The sequence below is a fragment of the Kickxella alabastrina genome (genome assembly GCF_025024165.1).
Source record: "Kickxella alabastrina strain RSA 675 chromosome Unknown BX661scaffold_7, whole genome shotgun sequence".
In the NCBI taxonomy this organism is placed as follows: Eukaryota; Fungi; Kickxellomycota; class Kickxellomycetes; order Kickxellales; family Kickxellaceae; genus Kickxella; species Kickxella alabastrina.
This window is the reverse complement of record NW_026251478.1, coordinates 600,978-621,823: the sequence shown is the minus strand read 5'-3', so window position 1 is coordinate 621,823 and position 20,846 is coordinate 600,978. Positions and strand designations below refer to the sequence as shown.

Genomic DNA, 20,846 nt, shown 5'->3' with positions numbered 1-20,846 from the left:
ATAACGCGTGAGAGAAAGGGAACGATGCTTAAGGCAGAGAGTGCGTTGTATAATTGCTGAAAGAGAGTGGGCTAAGTAAGGTATCTTTTGAGCTTGGAGAATCGCGGACAGTAAGGGAAAAATAATCGGACTGGGTGTAAAGGGGCGAAAAGAGCCCGACTTGGCAAAGCAGCGCCAGCGTTAAGGTATATGCGCAGGCCAAAAATACGCCCTAAAGTTTGGCGTGAACGCTGCTGCTAGTGCTGGTGCTATTTGCGATCGCTGCAAAGCTGTTGGTTCCTGACCCATCAGCTCCTTGGGGAAAAAAGGGTGCACCAATTCCGAGCCGGATCGCGCTGTATTGGCGCCGAGCCGAGTCGAGCCAACTATACACGCGCTGTTTATTCTCAGCGAATGAAAGCGCGCCCGCGTTGCGTGAGAGGAAAGGAGCGCGACGCAAAACAGCCAATCAAAGCAGCCAAGCGGTGGGAAAAAACAGTGATTGTCAAAGCTCGTCTCCCTCCCCGCCTCTTGTCAGCGCGCATACACGGGCAGCGAGAAGCTGAAAAAAAAGCAAGGGAAAAAGGCCGATTCTCCGCCTTACTGCCCAGCTTTTGGCCCTGCAATGTGACGGAGGCAGGCGCTGCTGACATAGCTGACATAGGCATAATAGACGTGACCCTCGATTTCAAGGCCTGCGCGTATTTTTCAATTTGCGCATAATTGTCGCATTTTTTATTTTTTTATTTTTTCTGCGGGTGAACGTCTTTTTTGCCCCCTCACCATCACAGAAGCTGAAATCATCACAATTTTATTCATTTTGCGCTTTTGCCTGCCCCCGCCCCCTTTTTTCGTACAACTTTACAATTTTTTGGCCTTGCAAAAAAAAATTACTTTGAGAAAAAAAGACTGCTCATATACAACTTTGCCGTTTTTTTCCACAAAAGTAAAATACAATAATGCCCGTTGACAACGCACACGGCGACGCGTCAGCAGAGTCCTCCTCGCCCGGGTAGAGCAAGGTAAGGGAAATTCCAAAGTTGCGGCAATTCAAATTGATTCGACGATATTTTTATTTGTGTGTACAAAAGAGAAAAGAAAGAAAGGACGTCAGAACCCATCCAAGAACTGAGAGAGGGGAGATGCTTAGGATTTTACCCGAAGAACTCAAAGTTAACACGAGTTCCTCTTTTTTTGTCAGCCGCTGAATTCCGAGCCCACGCCCATTTTTTTTTCTTCGGCCATGGACCCTCCCTTTCTCTCTGAGACAGCGGCAGCTTGCTCAGCCAGGATAAATAAATGACTTGTCCAAAGGATATTTTTATATGAACAATTTTTTACACTCTGGTTAGCATACATACAGATACTGTATGCGTAACTGCGCAAGAGTCAGGTTTTCCAGCTCAGTACTAATTGAAGCAGCTTTTTTGCACTTTTTGATGTTGCGCGCACGGTCAATGGCTCTTGGACTCTGGCGATGCCTTTTTATTTTTGTAAACGGGTCTTGCTTTATCTTTATTTTCTACACTTGCACGTTCTGTGGATCACAAACTTTAGAGGTACGTATTTTAGTCTTGCTGTTTATTCAGGATGCTCTTTGTTGATTTTGGCTTACAAAAATAATGTTTGGCGTTTGCATTGGAAGAAGGGGGTATGCTGGGTGCGATTGTCCCCCTAAAAGGGCGTATCTGTGTGCTTGGGGGGAGGGCAATCTCTGCATATTTATTTTAGTCGCAGCCACAGCTGGCACTGACAGTTATCATTGTGTGGCCACATAATGGCGCGAGCGCATACGCTGGCCAATAACGCGCAAAAACATACACTAAAAGGCCGCTTTCATTTCGTTTTATAGCTCAACTTTCTCATTGCACACTACCTGGCACAGGGCCCGCTGCGCACGGCCGCCGAGCCGCTGCGGCAGATCCTCGAAGACACAGCGCAGCAGCTCCTGCCGCGGCGCTTCGACTGGCAGGGCAACCAGCACACGCGGACATACGACGAGCTGGTTAAAGAACACCCCCACATAGCCGGCAGCGAGCTCCTGAACATCGTACAGGCCATTGCCAACCGCGACAGCTCGGCACTGCTGACAGCGGGGGGAACCGTTCTTGGCCGCACACACAAAGCGCCGCCCACGAGCAGCGGCGTGGAAAACTCGCTGGTAAACAAGCTCCGCAGCCGCAGTGCAAACCTAGCCCAGTCGCCGATGAACCGGTCCACGCGGCTGCCGCTCTCGGTACTTGCGTCGTTCAGAAAGCTCGTGCGGTGCCACGGGCACAAGTACCCGACATACTGCGTGCTGTTCGACCGCACAGGTCGGCGGATGATCACGGGCAGCGACGACTTTCTGATCAAAATATGGTGTACGCGGACAGGGTACCTGGTCAAGACCTTCAAGGGCCACCAGGGCATGGTGTCTGATATAGCGCTGAACATGGAGAACACACTCCTGGCTTCAGCGTCGACAGACGGGTCGGTGCGCATATGGAATCTAAAAACAGGCGAGCCGCGCGCCGTGCTCGTGGCCAATCCGCAGGGCCGTAACAAGAGCATCACGGCGGTCAGGTTTTCGCCCTCGCCTGTGCCCGAGATCCGCTTCCTCGCCTCGACATGCGATGCTGGGCTCTGCCGCCTCTACCGCTGGAACCGCGACACGCTGGTCTTCGACACCAACCCGATAGTCATCGATGCTCGCTCGGAGCCGCGCGACACCGTGTCTTCGTTCGCTTTCAACCACACGGGCTCGCGACTAGCCATTTCCACGGTCAAGGGGTACGTCAGCATATACTCGACCATCGCCGGCGCAGTCAACGCCGATGGTGGCGGCGCCGCTGGCTGGGGCGAGCCCAAGCTCATCAGCCGCATTGCAGCCCACGACGAGAGCATCACAACACTGGTGTTTAGCAGCGATGGTGAGATGTTCTTGACTGGATCTATTGACGGGACAGTCAAGGTCTGGAGATGCAGCAGCACGGATATTAAGTGGACCTCAGTGACGATCGATGTCAAGGAGCCCATCCCGGCGCCAGGGGACGCGCCCGAGCCGGCGCTGGACGACCTGGACAACGATGTCCCCAGGCCATCGGCTGCTGCGACAACATCGGGTGCTGCTGCTGATGCCGCATTGGCAGTGGAGGCAGCAGCTGTGGCGGCCACGCAGTCCGCGGAGCAAGCTGCTGAAGCGATCGCTGCGCTCGGAACACTGACGGACGCCATCGCGGCGGGCAACGTCACTGCGGTCCATCAGTTTCAACAAAGCATGGCGGTGGGCAGTGTTGTGACACCAGCACCGCAGTTTTCCAGCCAGGCAGATTCAGCGCCCATTCCCAGTGCGGCAATGCTCGCTCTTCCAAATATTCTTCTCCCGATCCAGCCGATAACAGCCCTGCACGACCTGCCTACATCCGGTACCGCGAACGGAGGCGCGGTAGAGCTGGTCTCAGACAACACGCTCACAGCTCCTGCCAACGCCGAACTCAATGCACCGCCGCCAGCAGTCGCGCCAATGGCGCGCGTCGAGACCAACCAGGTAGCCTGGGCGTGCAACAGCATGCGCATCATTGCCAGCAACAATACAGGCACCGTATTTGCGATCGATCCGCGCACTGGAAAGATCTGCTGGCAGCGGCGGGCGCACAGCGTGGCCGAGGTTTACGTGCTCATCCCACACCCGACGGACCCGCGCATCGCAGTCTCAGGCGGCTACGACGGCCGGGCAATCATATGGAACGTCGATACTGGCGATATTCTGCGCGAGTTTAGGGTGGGCGAGCTGCTGTTTGACGGTTCGTTCTCTGAGGACGGGCTCAGCTTTGCCCTGACCAGCGATAGCGGCGCCGCCATGCTGTTTGGGCTTGGGCCTGAGTGGGCCTATGACGACGCCAACAAGATGCACGAGCAGATGTTTGCCAACGACTATACGGCGACCATAATGGATGAGAACCACTTTGTCGCCGACCAGCAGTCACAAATCCCGTCTTATCTGGTGCCGCACAGCGCGCTGATGGACTTTGACGGCCGCGTTACCGCCGCCAAAGGGGCCCCCGATTCGGGCTCAACATTGGCATGGGCATGGACAGCTTGAAGTTCGGCCGGGAGGAGTCCGGCCGCAGGGCAGCTCTCGAGATTGAGCTTAAGCACGCGTACCTCGACAATCGCGCTGCACAGGCGCCGATCGCCGAAGTGAGACCGGCACGCGGTCGCCGTCGCCGAAGCAGACCTATGGTGCGCACTACCACTATCGAAGAGCTCCCTGAGGCCGACTGCCCGTTATTCTGCCCGTCGACGACGACAGCGACGACGAGGAATATACGGCGGGCGAAGAGGAGACGAGGAAGAAGAAGAAGAGGAGGAGGATGAGGAGGACGAGGCGCCGCTGATGCGATGCCTGGAGGAACCACTGGTCGCAGCACGCGCGGCGCGGAGAGGCTGGCACGCGGCGCTTCGTTCGACCCTAATGTCAGGAGATCAGCGCTGGAGCTTTTGCGGAGCCGCCACAACTCGGAAAACTCGACGCGGTCGCAAAGAAATGTGTCTCAGCGGTCGATCACCTGGCGCTCGGCACGCCGAACCATTGGCGAAGATGACGACGATGACGACGACGATGATGTCAACATTGAAACTTCCAGTGACCAAGGCGACAATACAATGGATGTCGACGGCAATGATGCGGGTATGCCTGTCGGCAGCGGCAGGCGGCCTGTGCGTACGAGCGGTCGCATAAGGCGCACACGTCGCGGGGCATTTTCAGACGATGAGGATGCCTTCGACACGGTCGTGATGAGTGAACCACATACTGCCATGTCTGAAGAAGCCAGTGGTACAAATGTCCGTCGACTCGCGGTCGCCGCAGCTACCGCAACCGCATCTCAGATCACCCCCGGCCGAGGAACCCATGACATCCGACGACGACTTTAGACCCAACAGGGTTCTGCTGTGGCCAGCAGTATGTCCCGTGGCGTGCGCCGCGGGGGCTTTAGTGGAAATGTCAGCAGTGGTACGCCGACAGGCCTGCTCCTCGCCGCAGGGGCAGACCTCCTCTCAATAGACAGACCAGCGTTGTCAATGTACGCATCCCGCGCAAGCCGCCGCGTTGCCAGTGACTCGGAGGAAGATCAAGGTAGTGCCAGTATTAACAACGAGAGCACCGCGTCGTCGGAGTTTGCCGCACCCAGGTCTCGCCCGCGCGCTGCTGCTGTTGGTGCCGAGGTAAATGTGGATATCATGGCCAGCTCCGACTCGGACAACTCTGACCGCCAACCGGCTTCGTCTGGGGTCCGCCGGTCGGGCCGCAATGCTTCCAGCCAGCAGTTCAATGTGCGTCGCAGGAGGCTGAGGACAGCCTGCGCACCCGGCTGCGCACCACTCGCATTGGCAGCAACAGATTCATGGGAAATGGCAACGATGGCTACGCTGACCAGCCGCAACGCGACTCATTAGGAAACCACACTGTGGCAGCGTCTGCACTGTGTATTCAAGGTCAGACCTGGCCAACGGTCAGATGCGCGTGCCAGGATCAGCGTACGCTGCCGGCACCCCGACCAGCGAGGGGTCCTTCGACTCGGAGAACGGCGCGGGACGTCTGCTGAGAGTTCGCGGCAGCGGCGGAGCAATCGACACGGCAGCAGCAGGTACCGCGAGTCGCGGAAGCCGCGGCGACGGCAGCACTGTGCAGCAGGCATCAATCGGATTCAGCACTCACGCCGCCGCAAAGGCGGCCACCCCCGAGCTGCGCATCGGCAGTTTGTACGAGCCGACTGACTGGGTTCTCGCCACGGCGCCCAGCACCGTGCCCTACCGGCCGCAGGTGGGGACATCATCGTCTACTTCAAGGAGGGCCACGAGGACTTTTGGGCAAGCCCCTCGCGGTGTAAGAAGCTGACGACAAGATGCTGCCGTATGTGACGATTCCAGCGCTCCCAGTGGCTGTATATGGAAAGGTGGTTAGCCTGCGGTATGCCGTGGGCCCGCCAACCTATTGCACAGTCAAAGTGCAGCTGCTCAAGAACCAGTCCATCGAGGAAATGGACCTGGAGGCGCAGGGCGACCATGAGATGACGCGCAAGTACATTCAAGTGCAGTACCACGACTGCGACGGCGTGCCAGACTTTTTGATCCTCTATTCTCGGTACCGCGCATCCCTGCGCAGCGCGCTCAAGTGCGGCGATCCGGTCGAGGTGCTGTTTGACGAGACCAGGCGCACAAGGCGGTTATCACAGGATTCCGCGACATCAAGCCGACCTCGCGGCAGACCAATGTGACACGGCTGATTGCGCGCAACCCCTGGAAGAGCGTCATCGTCGAATGGGCTCATGCAGACAGCGATTCTAATGCGGACGGCGAGAGCAAGACCGAGCAGGTCTCGCCCTGGGAGCTCGTCTACGACGACGACAATGCCGAGCAGGAGATCCCGCACGAGACCAAGGCTGCCCTGCTCAACATTGTCGACCGGTTGCGCGAAATCAATGACTTTGAGTGGTTCGCCAAGAACGTCGATTACCGTAACAACTACCCGGACTACCTGCTGAACATTGCTTACCCAATGTGCCTGGACACTGTATATGAGCGTCTGAAGAACGGCTTTTACCGCCATATCTACGCCGTGTCCTTTGACATTTCGCTGATACAGGAGAACGCAGACACCTTTAACGATCCGGGAACGCTGGTGCCGATAGCCGCACAGCGGATGACGGCGCAGTACCGGCTGATGCTCAACCAGGCCATTGGCAGTACCAACGATGGCAATGATAGTGATGATTCGGCGGCGGGACATCTCAGCAAAGTTTGGTTCCGAGCCCGACTGGTAGACGCACGCGTGAGAGCCGTCGGTTGACATCAACGGTGCGCGCGGGAGACGCGGCGGCAGCAGCTGTGTCGGCAGTGTATATTAAGAGCGAGAGTCCAATTAATACACGGCAGTCGCGCAAACGCAAGTCCCGGTCACCCAGCCGTTCTGTTCGCAGGTCTTCTCGCCGGCGCATCGAGAATGATTCGGACGGATCGGACTATGCGTTAGATGTTGGAGGAGCAGATCCCGCTGTAGACGACAGCGATGTGCAATTCAATGAAAATCAGGGCGAATACGATGATGATGAAGAAGATGGTGATCACGACAGACATGGCAGCCATGAAGAGGATGACGATGACGATGACGACGATGACGACGACGATCTGTACGCCTGATAGAATAGCTCAGTAAACGCACCCTTGTATTTTTTTATCGTGGCTTGATTCAACATTTTTTAGGTTAATATGGAGCCCAAAAATTCAATATTACTTACATATATATCGCGGGATTTTGGTATGCCAATGGGGTGGGAGCATCACAATTTCAATATATTGATATGTTGATGTATCCAATAAATTGGTGTATATGGAGTTTGGTTGGGTTATTTTTGATTTAGAAATTTATGAAAAACAATTACTTCTTTTTGTTTGCCTTGGCGATCTCAGCCTTGCGCGCCATAAGGGTGTTGATATCCTTGTTGCGCTTGTATGCGTCAGCCTTGGTGCGGTTCACAACCTTGCGCTTCTTCTTGCTGAGCATAGAAATGGCAATGCGTTCGCGCTCCTCCTCCTCAATCTCAGCCTTGGTCCGCTTGTTGGAGGCAGCCGGTCGCTTGTTGGACTTGGGCTTGGCACCCTGCTTCTGCTGGTACTCGGAGAAGTGAGACCGGCCCGCTCGGCCAAAAGCTGCTTCTGGTACTGCTTCTCGACCTTGGCATCCTCATCATCCTCGTCGTCGGACTCTGCCTCGTCCTCGTCGGCGCTCTCGCCCTCGACGTTCTCCTGGCCCTCGTCTTCGTCCTCGCTGGAAGAGTCCCGGTCCTCGGGCTGGAGGTTGGTGACTTCGCCCTCAAAGCCCGCAGCGGCGGCCATCTTGGTCGCGGCCTCGGGGACGTAGTCGCCCTCAGCATACTCGACAAAGGGCGAGAGATGCGCGGGCAGGGGCTGGCCAACCAGGTAGTCGTCGACGTTCAGCAGGCAACGGGCGTTGATGCAGTCGTAGACCCACTGCGGCTGCACGTACTTGCGATCAAGGAACTGGTGGCCCTGGGTCGGGCGATCAGCAATCTGGATGGTGATAGCACTGTCGTTCTCGGCGTACGGAGAGCCGCCTCCCGACGAGGTGTCCCAGCCGAGCGGCCGCCAAAGGCGCGGATAATAAACTCGAGCGAGTAGCGGGGCACCTCGCGCGACAGGAAGAATACCTGCTTGCCGAAAAGCATGTTTTTGAGCTGCACGGTTTCGTCATCGTCAATGTCGCGGAAGAGCCAACCGCGTCGTACAAGGGCGCCGCAGTGGCCGGCGTGGCGGCAACAATCGACTTAATCTTGCTGCCCAGGGTGTTTAGGCGAGCCTTCATCTCGGCAGTGATCTCGACGGGCTTCTCGGCCTCAGTAGCCTCGGTAGCCTCGTCGTCCTCGACCATGGCGCTGTCGTCGGTGGCAGACTGAGCGTTTTTAATCAAATCCTCGACGCGCTTCGACTCAATCCGCAGCGACCCGAGTCCGGCAGCGTTGTCCTCCATGGCTTATCCACCTTGGGCGGGTAGGCCAGGTTGGAGGTGGTGTAGAGGCGGTAATTGACAAAGCCCAACAGGGTGCGGTAGAACTGCAAGAAGGTGCTCATGACCTGGAAGTCGACCTCGCGAGGAACATTCTGGCTGAACTGGTAGGGAACAACCCACGTCAGGGTCTGGCCCTGGAGCTCGGCCTGGTAGTAGATACCCTTGATGGACAAGAAGACCTTGCGCAAGCTGTGAGTGTGAATAACGTAGTGCATAAACTCGGTCGACAAGCGCCGGCACTCCTCGACGGCCTTGCTATCGACGGTGTCGGCCACAGGCATGGTGGCGAACAGGAACACCATGCACAGGGCGTCGTCGAGATCACGCAGGGCCTCGACAAAAGTCGGGTAGCGCTCGATGACCAAATGGTCCAGGGTATAGTCGGGGCGGTTCTTCTCAAGGGACTTGGCCCTGGTGAGATCCCGCTTTCCGAGAGCGTTCTTGAGTCTGCGCAGGAAAACCTTGTGATCGCGGAACTTGTTGATCAGGGGCTCGCTCATGAGGAGCTGAATGTCTTTGGAGTAGTAGAATGTCGTAGGCTCTGTGGATCCCTTGTTGGCCTTCTTGCGGCTGCGCGGCTCAACTGGGTAAACACCCTTGAGGATGCAAAGACGGCGGAAGTCAACCAGCGTGACCTGCAGCTTCTTGAGCGCACGGTTGCGCGTGGTGTATGTCTTTGACGCTCCCTCCGAAAACTTCTTCTTAATCTTTCCCATGGCTGACTAGATAATGTTTTTTTAAAAAATAGAAAAAAGGTGTTAAAAAAGAATATAAACAAACGTAGTTAGTGTGCAGTGGAAGCAAAAAAATAAAAAATGTTGCATACACGACCTTTAAAATAAAATGTTAAAAAGGTGTTCTTTTTCACATAAAAAAAAAATTGGTGATTTGATCTGATTTGACCGAATCGATAGCTTGACCAACAAGCAAGCAGAAAATTTTTTGTCTGTTTGGCCTGCGGCTTGGATGGACAACAAAAGAAAGAGCTGCGGCTCGCAGCAAGTCACACAGCCAGTCACGCAGACAGGCTTTTTTTCTGTTGTTGGGTGTGATATTCGAGTTCTTTCGATTTCGATTTTTCGCGCACGCAAGTGCTGGTAACAAAAAACATGAGAGAAAAAGCAAAAAAAATGTATCTGCAAGAACCTGAGCCTGAATTCAGGCATGTAGTGTTTGGCAAAGACAAAGCTCATAAAAATAGTAGCGAGAATGGGGGGTTCAAGCAGGGCCAGAAAAAGATGCTTCGAAAACAAACAAAAATCAAATAATGGCTTGCTTAGTTGGCTGACTGACAGAAGAGTGCGCAAAAAAGCCAGTTCACTTTTTTTCGAGCGCCGTCTTGGACAAATACACTCTTTATTTGTATTTTTCTTTGGCTCGACCCACCTCCCATCCCTCTTTTTTATTTGCTTTTGAATTTGCTGTTGAATTTATCCAATTACTTTTGCTGCCCACAACGCTATAAAGTTTTTTTTCCATTTACTCTGTTTTGTCCATTAAGTCGCATTAAAAGCATTTTTATTGATTTTTAAGAAATGGACCGTGTTCCTGAGCATCGCCGTAACGCATACAAGACAAAGGGAGCTTTCCAACCGACGAGTTGCGTCGCCGCCGCGAGGAGCAGACTGTCGAGATTCGCAAACAGAAGCGCAATGAGTCGCTGGCCAAGAAGCGTAACTTCAATTTCCCCGCCGCAGCCAACCTGTCAGACAGCGAGGATGAGGATGAGCAGAGAACAGACGCCAACCAGATCCTGCTCAAGGAGCAGTTCCCGGTGATGATCAACGGCCTGTACTCGGAGAACCTCGACGAGCAGCTGGCGTCGGTGACCAAATTCCGCAAGCTGCTGTCCAAGGAGTGCAACCCGCCTATTGCCGAGGTCATCGAGTGCGGCGTCGTGCCGAGGTTTGTCGAGCTTTTGCGTTCTTCTCACTCTGTGATTCAGGTAAGTTTTTTCATGGTGAATTGTGGGAAATCTCAGTTTGTTTGCATTTTGTGACTGCAGTTCCAGGCGAATTTTTATTTTTTCGACATTGTCTGGCTAATGGCTTGCATTTCCACATTTCAACACCTTCGTTGCTGTAACATAATATTTTTATCCTTGTAGTTTGAGGCCAGCTGGGCCTTGACCAACATCGCCTCGGGCTCCTCACAGCAGACGCAGGTGGTTATTGATGAGAAGGCAGTGCCCATCTTCATCCAGCTGCTGAGCATCGACAACCTCGATGTGCGCGAGCAGGCGGTGTGGGCGCTGGGAAACATTGCTGGCGACAGCCCCAAGTGCCGCGATACGTGCTTTCAGAGGGCGCGCTGGCGCCGCTGCTCAGCCTGCTCAATGAGAACCACAAGCTGTCGATGCTGCGCAACGCGACGTGGACTCTGTCTAACTTCTGCCGTGGCAAGAACCCGCAGCCGGCGTGGGACTCCATCTCGGCCGCGCTGCCCGTGCTCAGCAAGCTCATCTACTCGGTCGACGACGAGCTGCTGACCGACGCGTGCTGGGCGATCTCCTACCTGTCGGATGGCCCGAACGAGAAGATCGAGGCTGTGATCAACTCGGGCGTGAGCCGCCGGCTGGTCGAGCTGCTGATGCACCCGATGACCACGGTGCAGACGCCGCGCTCCGCTCCATCGGCAACATTGTCACCGGTGACGATACGCAGACGCAGGTTGTGCTGAACAGCGGCGCACTCGCTGCACTGCTCGCGCTGCTCAACTCGCCCAAGGACGGCATCCGCAAGGAGGCGTGCTGGACCATCTCCAACATCACTGCCGGCAACACGACACAGATCCAGGCCATTATCGACGCCAACATCATCCCGCCCCTGCTGCACATTCTGCAACACGGCGACTTTAAGAGCAAGAAGGAGGCGTGCTGGGCCGTGTCCAACGCGACCTCGGGCGGCCTGAATCAGCCCGAGCAGATCCGCTACATGGTGCAGCAGGGATGCATCAAGCCGCTGTGCGACCTGCTCAACTGTATGGACAACAAGATCACGCAGGTTGCGCTCGACGGTCTGGAGAACATCCTCAAGGTCGGAGAGGCTGACAAGGAGAATAGCCCGAGCCAGATCAATCAGTACGCGCTGTTTATCGAGGAGGCCGGTGGCATGGAGAAGATCCACAACCTGCAGCTCCACGATAACATTGAGATCTACAAGAAGGCGTACAACATCATCGACAAGTACTTTGCTGACGAGGGCGAGGATGAGGATGACAACGAGCTGATGCCCGAAGTTGACCACCAGACCGGCCAGTTCAACTTTGAAGGCGATGTTTCGGCTCCGCAGGGCGGCTTCAACTTTGGCAACTAAGCCAGAACTGCTTTTTTTCCAACTGAAGCCGGATCGGAGCTGGTCTTTTCAGGTCTTGTCTAGTGTGAGCGCAAGCTTGGCTATGGCCGTTTTTTTTTCCTGCCCGGTCTTTCATTTTCCCTTACCATTCTTTTGTGTCTATCCTTGTGTCTAGACGACGTGCGAGGATGGGCCTTTTTCTTTTTCTCTTTATTTTTATAATAAATTTGTGTTGTCTTTTTTTGCGCTCGCGACACAGGGCGTTTAAGGATGGAAACGGAGAGAGAGACCAGCTCAACACGAAAATAATAGCAAGTTTATTTTTCTATTCGGCGAAAAATAACAATCTCGATCCAAGCACGCTTCACTTGTCAGATCAGGCGGCAACCTTCCTCACGGCCGACTCCTTGGCCTGGCGCAGTTTGCGGTAGCGATCGATGAACTGCTCGGTGAAGGCGCCCTTGCGAGGCAGCACGACAAAGCTGGGGATACCGTCCCGGATAACATAGCGTTCGTGATCTAGCACAGTGCCCAAGCACGTGTTCATGCCAACTTTAACCAGGCGCTCGTCCTCGTCGAAGCCACCAACGGGGCGGTGCAAGAAGTAGGTGTCGACCGAGTCCACAGTGTACTTTGGGTTCTCCCTATTGTCCCATGCGGGGGGCTCTGCGAGGACCACCTCGAGCATCTCTCCCAGCGTCGTCGCCTCGTCAAATTTCTCAACAAAGTCAGACTCCTTAGCCTCAGGGTACAAGAAGAATGCAGGCCACAGGAGGTGGCCCGTGGATTCGTCCAAAACAACCTCCCTGTCCGAGCTATTCTCCCACGGATACGCATCCTTCGCGCGCCCCTTGCTCCCTGTATTGTCAAAGGTCAGGCCCTTGCGGATCTCCACAGCGCGGCGGAGCAAATCACGCACACGCGCCTTCTCCCTTTCGCGCTCCTCGCGCTCCCTGACCTTGCGCTCCTCAGCCTCCACAGTGTCCTTGATCTGCGCTTGCAGACGCACCAGCTCGCGGTTACTGGGATCGACCTCCAGCCCCCATTTACAACACTCCCTGGCTTCCTCGAACTTTCGCAAAGCCAAGCATGCCTTTGCCGACCTGAACAGCGCCTTTGAGTTATCTGGCTTCAATCTCAAGGCATCTGCACAGTCCTGAATGGCCCGGCCGTAGTTTTGAAGCTCAAGATTGGCTGCCGCCCGGTTAGTCAATAGGGAGACCTTGAGGTCGCGATTATCATGGCCGTCGTAGTCAAGGGCGCGCGTATAGTATTGTACTGCGTCCTTGAAGTTTTTGCACTTGAAGCAATCGTTGCCTTCGTTTTTCAGGTTGGTCGCCATTTCCTCAGGTGGCTCGTCGTAGGCAAGGCTTTTGAGCGCTTCGACAGCGTCGTTTCCTTCGCCTGCATCGGCGAGATCGGTCATGAAGAGCGGGGTGCTGCGGAGCTTTTCCATTATGCTGTCCAGGGATTCGGCGTGGCTCATGGGTGAGGGCTCGGGTCCAATGGCCACGGCTGGTGCCGGGCCATCCGAGACATTTTGCTGCTGCTGCCGTTCAGAAGACATTTTTTAATTTTATAAATTCAGAGGCAAAGAAAAATAAACGTGTGAGAGGAATAAAAATGATTTGATTTGTAAGTAGTTTGCACACACAAAAAGTTTTGATATCCACAAAAAAATCGGTAATTCAAATTATCATTGTGGGCTGATCCATTAAAAACACGTGGTATATATTTTCATGTCGGACGCAATGCATTTGTCGTTCATGCCTTGCCAATTCCACTGCTATTTATATATTTTTGTTTTCTACTTAATTTCGGGTTTGCCATTGCATTTGCACTCTCTTTCAATCCTATTTCATTTTCGCACTCCTCTATCTTGACACCACCCCTTTCTGCGAGAGGCGCATTTCCACTCTATATTTTTCAAGCGTTCGCGATGGACTTTAATCGTTCGAGTTCCGAAGAGGAAAGGCTCAAAGCCCTGCGACGCGAGCGGTTCAACAACACAGAGGGCGAGCACCGCTACAGCCAGCTGGTCTCAGCACGCACCAAGCGCCGCCAACAACTAACAGAGCAAGGAATGCTGAGCAGAGGCGGGTCACTGACAGAGGCGCGCAAACTAGTCGGCACGTGCATGCAAATGTGCCCGGATTTTGAGCGCGAAGAGCGCGAGCTGAAGAAAAATCTGGCGCCGCAAGAGGTTATTCCAGGCACGCAAAAGGCCGACGCGAGCAAAACTGTCAAGACATTTCACAGGTCAGCGGCCGGAAACGAAGAGCCTTTGCCGGAGGACCTGCGCACGCCTGATGCGCTAGTACGCACGCTGGATTACCTTGTGGACCGGGTGATCGGCGAGGACCAGACGTTGAAGAGCTGTCATGGGTTTGTGCGTGATCGGACTAGAAGTATCAGGCAGGATTTTACAATTCAGAATATCCGCGATCAGCACACGGTGGCTGCGTGCGAGCGGATTGCGAGGTTCCATATTGTGTCTCTGCATATTCTCTGCGGCCACAAGGACTTTGCCGAGCAGCAGGACATGGAGCAGCTGAGAAACACGTTAAAGACGTTGATTGAGCTCTACGACGACCATCGCAAGGTCGGCGCAGCGTGTCCGAATGAGGCTGAGTTTTACGCATACTATATTGTTCGCATTTGCGCGACTCTGATGCCAAGCGTGTGGCTGAGCGACTTCCAGCGTCTATATTTCTGGCGCCCATTGTGCAGCAGGCATTGCGGCTGCATATGCTCAGCGAGTCGAGTAACGTGGTGACCAGCCGTCAGGACCCGGGTAACTGTTTGCGGCGCAGAACATGTCTACGCAGTTCTTTCGCGCAGTGGCGTCGCCCCAGACCCCGCTTCTCCTGGCCTGCTTGGCCGAGTACCGGTTTCCCAGCATCCGCCGCGCTGCACTCAAGGCCATGAACACGGCGTTTCCATACCAGGAAGGCAAGAGTATCCGGTCGAGGAGTTTGCCGCCATGCTTGCCTTTGACTCGACACAGGAGGTTGTTGATTTTTGTGCCCTTTTCGGAGTCAGCGTCAATGCTCGCGGTGTGTGCTTGGGACAGAGAGACGGCAAGCGCTTGGTATTTAGGGAGCCTGCGCAGAAGCTGGCCCGCTCGGCGCGTAATTTGCGCGTGGTCGGGTCCAAGTTCCACACAACACCAATGCACGCTATTAATTCGACGCTTGAGCCGCGGTTTTTGGCACCCACCGCGCTGAGCTATCGCACGCAGGGTCCGAGTGCAGCTGGACCCCCGCAGCTTGCACAGAGGAACTCTCTCTTTGGCAATGGTGCTATTGCCCCGGCCTCGGCCTCAGCCTTGGCTCCGGTTTCGTTCAAACCAGCGCCTGCAGGGTCGGGATTCACCAGGCCGCCGCTGCACCCCAGGCTGTCTGGCCAAAAGCCCGCCAGCGTATTTGCAAATAACCAACAGCAACAGGCTAACGGTAATGTCTTTGGGAGAATCTTAACACAACCAGTGTTAATGTTGGCGCCAACACGGCTGAGGCAGCTTCAACGCCAGTTTCTGCATTTGGCTTTAACCAGTCCAATGCAGGCCCACTCTCGGCCGAACCACCAGCACAGTCCTCCGAGACTACAGCCCCCTTTGTTGGTCAGAATAGCGCCACGCCTCCTTGTTTTCTTCGCTCGGTGCCAAATCTACCAGCACCACTAATGGCAATAAGATGCAAAAATCTGTTTCTTTCGCACCCTTGACATTCTCCACGTCTGCACCGGCTCCTTCCACGAGCATGTCAAGCCTTTTCCAATTGCCAGCCCCCAGTGCTCGTCTTTTGCAGTTCCCACAGCTACCACTGCGACTGCAACTACGACAGAGTCTAAGCCAGAACCCGTGGCGAGTAACATTTCAGTTGCCCGATAGCGCCAAAGCTAGCAGTGCCAGCGCCAGCACCAGCAGTGCCCTCTGCGCCAGATGTAGCCTCTGTCGTGTGGAACAAACCTCGCCCGCGCATCAACTGGACTCCCTTTCAAACACTCTCTACGCAGACCTAATCGAGTCGTTGGTCGGCGAGGTGCCCAACCCATTGCCAAGCGCGCCAAGCAGCATTCCGAAGTGGCTGTCACCCTGGCCAACGACATTGCGAGTCTATCATCAACTACACCAGTGCCTTTGTTGCATACGAGGAATCCTACAGATGTCTGACAATTGCCCAGGCCGACTCATTCCGCCGCAAAACAATGCTGCGCCGGATCATCTCGCAGTGGGGTATGGAGACCGTAGCCAAGCAGCAAGCCCGCGCGCTACACCAGCATACATTGACGAGCTCGACAGATTGGTGGACACCGAGTACATCGGCCAGAACCGGGTGTTTGCCCATGCGGCAATTGGCATGACACCCAAGCACATTGGCACTCTCAACTGTCTAGAAAGTGCGGTTGACGGGCCCTATTATCATGGGCTGGATTTGGATGTGAATTTGGACAGGCTGCCGTTGCGATGCCCGCGGATTTCTGGGAGTCGCTTCATCTCGGCCGCGAATGCTTTGATTCTGTTCGCAGCGCGATCAAGCGCTATGGCAATCCATCGCTAAGCGCCGTTGTGGAGGTTTCTAGCGCCCAGGAAGAGTCGGTGCTATCATCATGGTTGTGGTGGCAGATAGATCCAGCAGCTGCATCCTCAGCCACTGGCAAAACCGTGGCATATACGAGCGGCGTTAGTGGCGGCTATAAAATTGTGAACACCCAGAGTTTGGAGTTTAGCGAGGACGCGGACACTACGCCCTCGCGCTTGTCGTCCAGCTGTCTTCGGAGCCCATCACCGCCAGTGACGTGCACGGTGATCCGGAGAGCTCTAGTGCCGGGCGGAAGATTGTGTCGCTGGTCAATGGCGCCCTGGACAGACTCTGCTTAGACACGCCGGCGAAGCGCAGTGGCTCTACGCCGCTGCTCTTTGTGTTTTGGAGCGACGACACCAAGCGACTAGGGTAGTGCAGAGACTCATTGAGCAGACTGTGGACATGAGCAGCGCACCGCCGCCAGAGTGCATGCATACGCTGGCATTGAATGTGGCGTTGGCCAAGGGCCAGTTTGCCACGGGAATGAGGTGGCTGGCCAAGCAGGTAGCCCTGGCCCGGTGCGACTCTCTGGTTAAGGTCAGCCGGGCTTCGGCCCGGTGAGCGATGCGTCTCTACAGACGCTGCGCCGCATACACGGATGTGCTGTGGGGTTACTTGGAGACGACAATGGTGATGGCCATGCCGCAGTGGCTGTATTCAATATGGCGGTCGATGCGTTAATCTGTTCATTGGAGTCATCAACGAGCATCTGTTGGAAGCACTGGATTGTCCTCGGGCTGCCAAGTTCTCGCATGCGTCAGAGACCGGCGGCATTGGCCACGAGTATTTCGGCAAGCAGCTTGCCGGCGGGCTAAGCTTCGTCTCCAATGCGGTTGCTAGAGCCTCTCTCGAGGAGATACTCTCTAGCGGAAACAATGCGAGCGAGCCGTCTCTGGGAGCTTGCCTGCGTGCGCTGGAATTTTCCCTGAAGCACCAGCTGGACTATTTGCACCAGTCCATTCCCAGCAGTGCCCCTTACGTGGACAAGAGCGCGATTGCAGATGCCACGAAGGGCGCGTTACAGGCGGCTGACAATCTTGTAACTCGGATTGCGCGCACTTGCCAACAAAACCAATATGATTCTAGGGACGCGTCGATGTTCACCACACCGACGATGAAGCGCACGTCACATATGGAACTTGATATGTCGGCACCGCCTCCGACCCTCAATCTTTTTGCCACCCCTAGGATATTTCGCACCACAGCCACTACAACGGCGTCATCTGTTACCAGCGATCAGTTGACTCTCTCCGCGAACAAGCGACGTAGGGCAGATACTTTGCCTCAGCTGTCGAGGCTTCAAATAGCGATGGAGCGGGCGAGAAGGCATTTAAATTAGTACAGATATATAAATAAGATATTTTCAACATGGTTCTAGATCCCGGGAAGTATAGCGCGTTTGATCATCGAGCTCCACAGTCCCGAGGCCGGCGTCACGGTAATGTGGTATGGGAACGGGTTGGTCTGTGAGTTGGAAATCAGCGGTATGTGGTCCTTGTTGTGGTCCATCTCCTGGATGACACCAAAGATGGCCTTCTTGGCTTGGTCCATGGAGCTGCTCTGTTGCTGGTTTCGCTCACTCTCTGTCGATTGTGGCTGACCTTGGACTGGATGCTGATAGACCACTCCTCCCAGCATATTTCCTCCTCGGATGTGCTGAACCAGGCCTTGCGGGATTTTGTCTCTGTGAAATACAGGCATATTTGCGCTTTGCTGTCGCTTGTCGCCGAAACTGTTTGCATGAGCTCTTGCACCTTGTCCTCTACAGCGTTAATGACATTAGTGTCATCGACGGATGCCTAATGTCATGAAAAAACAAATGTAATTTAGTACTTTTATTGCTTTCCAACTATCTATCTATTGAACAGATTTTGGGGATATGTTGGCACAAATTTACACATACATAGGTGAGTCCTGACAGCACTGTATTCTGCTTGGGGCTGATGTTGCCAAAATATCTGTGAAATAAAATGGTGTGCAGGACCGCCTTGACTGCTGGCGCTATAAAGTTTCGGTCGAGAACCAGTGTCTGATTGATAACCCTACGATTCATTGTGTATGATTAAATAAATTGTTAATATTGTTAATATTGTTAAAAAAATGTGGTATGTATAACTATTGATTTTAATTTCCAAAAATGTGCCCTATTTTGCATGTATACCCCCATGTGATATACTTATGGCAATTTCCATGAGGGCACGTTTTTATGTGGTATGTGCTTTACTAAACCCTGGCAGACACTTCTACCGCCAGGCAATTAGATCCAAGTCTGGAAAAATCCCAACCATGCCGCCCCTAGAATAATTGTTGCTATAGGGGCATGTAGCCAGGTTCCGCAATATAGCCCATGATGGGCAGGGTGGCGCAGTAGACAATCAGTCTTATTCATAAATTTTAGTTTTTGTCTTTTTGTTGAAATCTGGGAGTTCTATGAATGTTTGGTGAACGTAAAGAGATAAACACTATGTATATATAATTGTGTATTGCAAAAGCGCTATGCATTGATGAAGTGCGACAGTACAATTATGTGATATGTGTCACTGTGCAATTATTAATTGGTGTTTGTCTGGCAAATAACCAAGGCTGGCTAATTAGTTGATCGCGACCAGCTAATAAAATATAATTGCAAGTTTGCAGAACTACTCTGTTTAAAACTATTAGTTCAACAATGGTTGCTACAGCGCACATTCAATGGCGTTGCAAATAATTAATTTAAAGCACTCTAAATGTGTATTTAAAATTTACATGTTAAAATGCTATTTCAATAGATGCATGGTAGTTTCTATTTTTAAAAGACAAATGTCATTTTGAGTTTGGCATTCTTAAGTACCTTTGCCAGTTTAGTTGCATCCTTTACAATGCTTTGGAAAAAGTTACAAAGGGCTTTTAACAAAAAATTAGTGGGACAAGCTTGGTTCAAATTTTGCACATGTTCATTCTCAATATACACAATCTTTGGCAAGCGTTTCAACATTACAAATAGTGTTCCTAGTAATGGATACAGCATTACAGTGAACGTGTTGGCCAATCAATGGGCATTTCCCAGTCATAATGACAATTGAAAAACTGTGGCCAACAGCAGCATTATCAATAATTACAGCAGCAGAGGATGACTTGATCCTGAGATAATAAAACAAGATATCCACAGCAGGCATCGGCTTCAGCACCTCCGTAAACCTGCAGTCAATGGCAGTACCGCGCGGCCCCGAGCAGTTTACAACCAGCCCAACATCGCCAAAACCGTCGACGCCCTTATCATTGCCAGCCAAGGCAAACATCTCGGCGCCCGTCCACCAGTCAGCAGCAAACCGACCAATCGCAAACTGCGTGTAAAACTCGCCAAACCGCGCAACAGCCGGCGGCATGGCCTCCGGGAACTTATCGAAATACTTGGCCACAAAAGCTCTGCAGTCATCAAGGCACCTGCCCAGTCCCTCCAGCAACTGCTGCCGCCTCACTCCCAGCTCATCCATAAGGCACTTTATTGCTCTTCCACTTCACTTGCCAGGTCAGCAGCCGACATTGGCTCTCAGCATAGGTACTTTGCACACATGTGCAGCAAGCCGAACGCGTCACTGCAGCACAGCGTATACACGTTGAGAGCAGCCAAGGCATGCAACGTCAAGCCACCCAGCACCGCTAGCAGCTCACGGCTGAGGATGCGCAGTAGATAGAGCAGGTGGCAGGTAATCTCCGGCGACTGCATCTTGGGCCCAGCCACCAGCAGTGAGTCTGCCAGCACACCCATCGTCATCTGGATCATTGGCAGCAGCCTGTGCAGCTGCGTGTTGCACGGCCCCAAGGGGAAATCCCCACCAATGCCGGCCACCCTTGAGTCATCGCCATACAGCTCTCCCAGCCTCTGACCTTTCCTCACTGCACTGACCACAGGTGCTCACTGTTGATGTCCTCTATGTAATTTTGTGCTCCTGCGATAGCTGCGCAGGTTTTCTGCACGCGCAACAGTGCGCGTCATTCTTCTCACCAACAACCACATAGTACAACGCAACCACGGCATCAACACCCATATTCACAGCGCTGCTCCAGATGCCCAGGCTCTTCATAAGATCCACGTCCAGCCCACACGAGTACCGAATGTAGGCAGCCAGCTGGCCAAGCAGCCCCATCTGGAAGTACCCGAGAGGATCAAACACAAGCACACTGGCATCCATCCACATGCCCTGCTGCGCGACCATAATCTGCATGGCAGAGAACAGCACCAAGGCAGCATTCATCCACTGGCCCAACTTGGTGCCTGCTGTGGCAACCTCGCTCAATGCTTCGTCGCTGTCACGATGGGATAGAACGCCAGCTCCAAAGTATTAAAATGCATGCTCTCCATTTGCCGCAGGAGTGGGACTAGCACATTGCACACAGCATCATTGGGGTCCACCTGTCTGGCGCACATCAGCACAACTA

The 20,846-nt window shown here is 53.9% G+C and overlaps 6 protein-coding genes across 6 annotated transcripts; 3 read left to right on the top strand and 3 right to left on the bottom strand.

The window, feature by feature from the left end:
• Nucleotides 1–938: 938 nt before the first annotated feature.
• On the top strand, nucleotides 939–7,161 carry BX661DRAFT_197551 (uncharacterized protein; the record flags this gene model as incomplete). Its single annotated transcript, XM_051538139.1, has 14 exons — nucleotides 939–991; nucleotides 1,130–1,151; nucleotides 1,865–4,000; nucleotides 4,066–4,259; nucleotides 4,303–4,381; nucleotides 4,405–4,752; nucleotides 4,790–4,914; nucleotides 4,959–5,253; nucleotides 5,283–5,457; nucleotides 5,493–5,785; nucleotides 5,812–5,848; nucleotides 5,893–6,155; nucleotides 6,185–6,765; nucleotides 6,801–7,161. 14 exons carry the CDS (start codon nucleotides 939–941, stop codon nucleotides 7,159–7,161), a joined length of 4,962 nt encoding a protein of 1,653 aa, XP_051392848.1.
• Nucleotides 7,162–7,403: 242 nt separating this feature from the next.
• BX661DRAFT_180466 (Pescadillo N-terminus-domain-containing protein) lies at nucleotides 7,404–9,364 on the bottom strand (the record flags this gene model as incomplete). Its single annotated transcript, XM_051535478.1, is given in 5 exon segments — nucleotides 7,404–7,468; nucleotides 7,502–8,068; nucleotides 8,149–8,216; nucleotides 8,258–8,503; nucleotides 8,521–9,364. Coding segments are annotated over 5 exon segments (1,690 nt in total), but the record flags the coding sequence as incomplete, so codon positions are not given.
• Nucleotides 9,365–9,896: 532 nt separating this feature from the next.
• Nucleotides 9,897–12,075, top strand: BX661DRAFT_180464 (ARM repeat-containing protein). The gene is made up of 5 exons (XM_051535477.1): nucleotides 9,897–10,108; nucleotides 10,129–10,493; nucleotides 10,656–10,840; nucleotides 10,876–11,155; nucleotides 11,212–12,075. Exons 1-5 carry the CDS (start codon nucleotides 10,084–10,086, stop codon nucleotides 11,860–11,862), a joined length of 1,506 nt encoding a protein of 501 aa, XP_051392846.1. The 5' UTR covers nucleotides 9,897–10,083; the 3' UTR covers nucleotides 11,863–12,075.
• On the bottom strand, nucleotides 12,076–13,457 carry BX661DRAFT_180463 (uncharacterized protein). The gene has a single exon (XM_051535476.1). The coding sequence runs from the start codon at nucleotides 13,406–13,408 to the stop codon at nucleotides 12,218–12,220; it is 1,191 nt and encodes a 396-aa protein (XP_051392845.1). The 5' UTR covers nucleotides 13,409–13,457; the 3' UTR covers nucleotides 12,076–12,217.
• A 527-nt stretch (nucleotides 13,458–13,984) lies between these two features.
• Nucleotides 13,985–16,015, top strand: BX661DRAFT_193540 (SAC3/GANP/Nin1/mts3/eIF-3 p25 family-domain-containing protein; the record flags this gene model as incomplete). Its single annotated transcript, XM_051537790.1, has 4 exons — nucleotides 13,985–14,491; nucleotides 14,521–14,659; nucleotides 14,683–14,851; nucleotides 15,859–16,015. The coding sequence occupies 4 exons, from the start codon at nucleotides 13,985–13,987 to the stop codon at nucleotides 16,013–16,015; spliced, it is 972 nt and encodes a 323-aa protein (XP_051392844.1).
• A 3,194-nt stretch (nucleotides 16,016–19,209) lies between these two features.
• BX661DRAFT_204599 (uncharacterized protein) lies at nucleotides 19,210–20,623 on the bottom strand (the record flags this gene model as incomplete). Its single annotated transcript, XM_051538565.1, has 4 exons — nucleotides 19,210–19,415; nucleotides 19,526–19,832; nucleotides 20,079–20,208; nucleotides 20,413–20,623. 4 exons carry the CDS (start codon nucleotides 20,621–20,623, stop codon nucleotides 19,401–19,403), a joined length of 663 nt encoding a protein of 220 aa, XP_051392843.1. The 3' UTR covers nucleotides 19,210–19,400.
• Nucleotides 20,624–20,846: the final 223 nt, after the last annotated feature.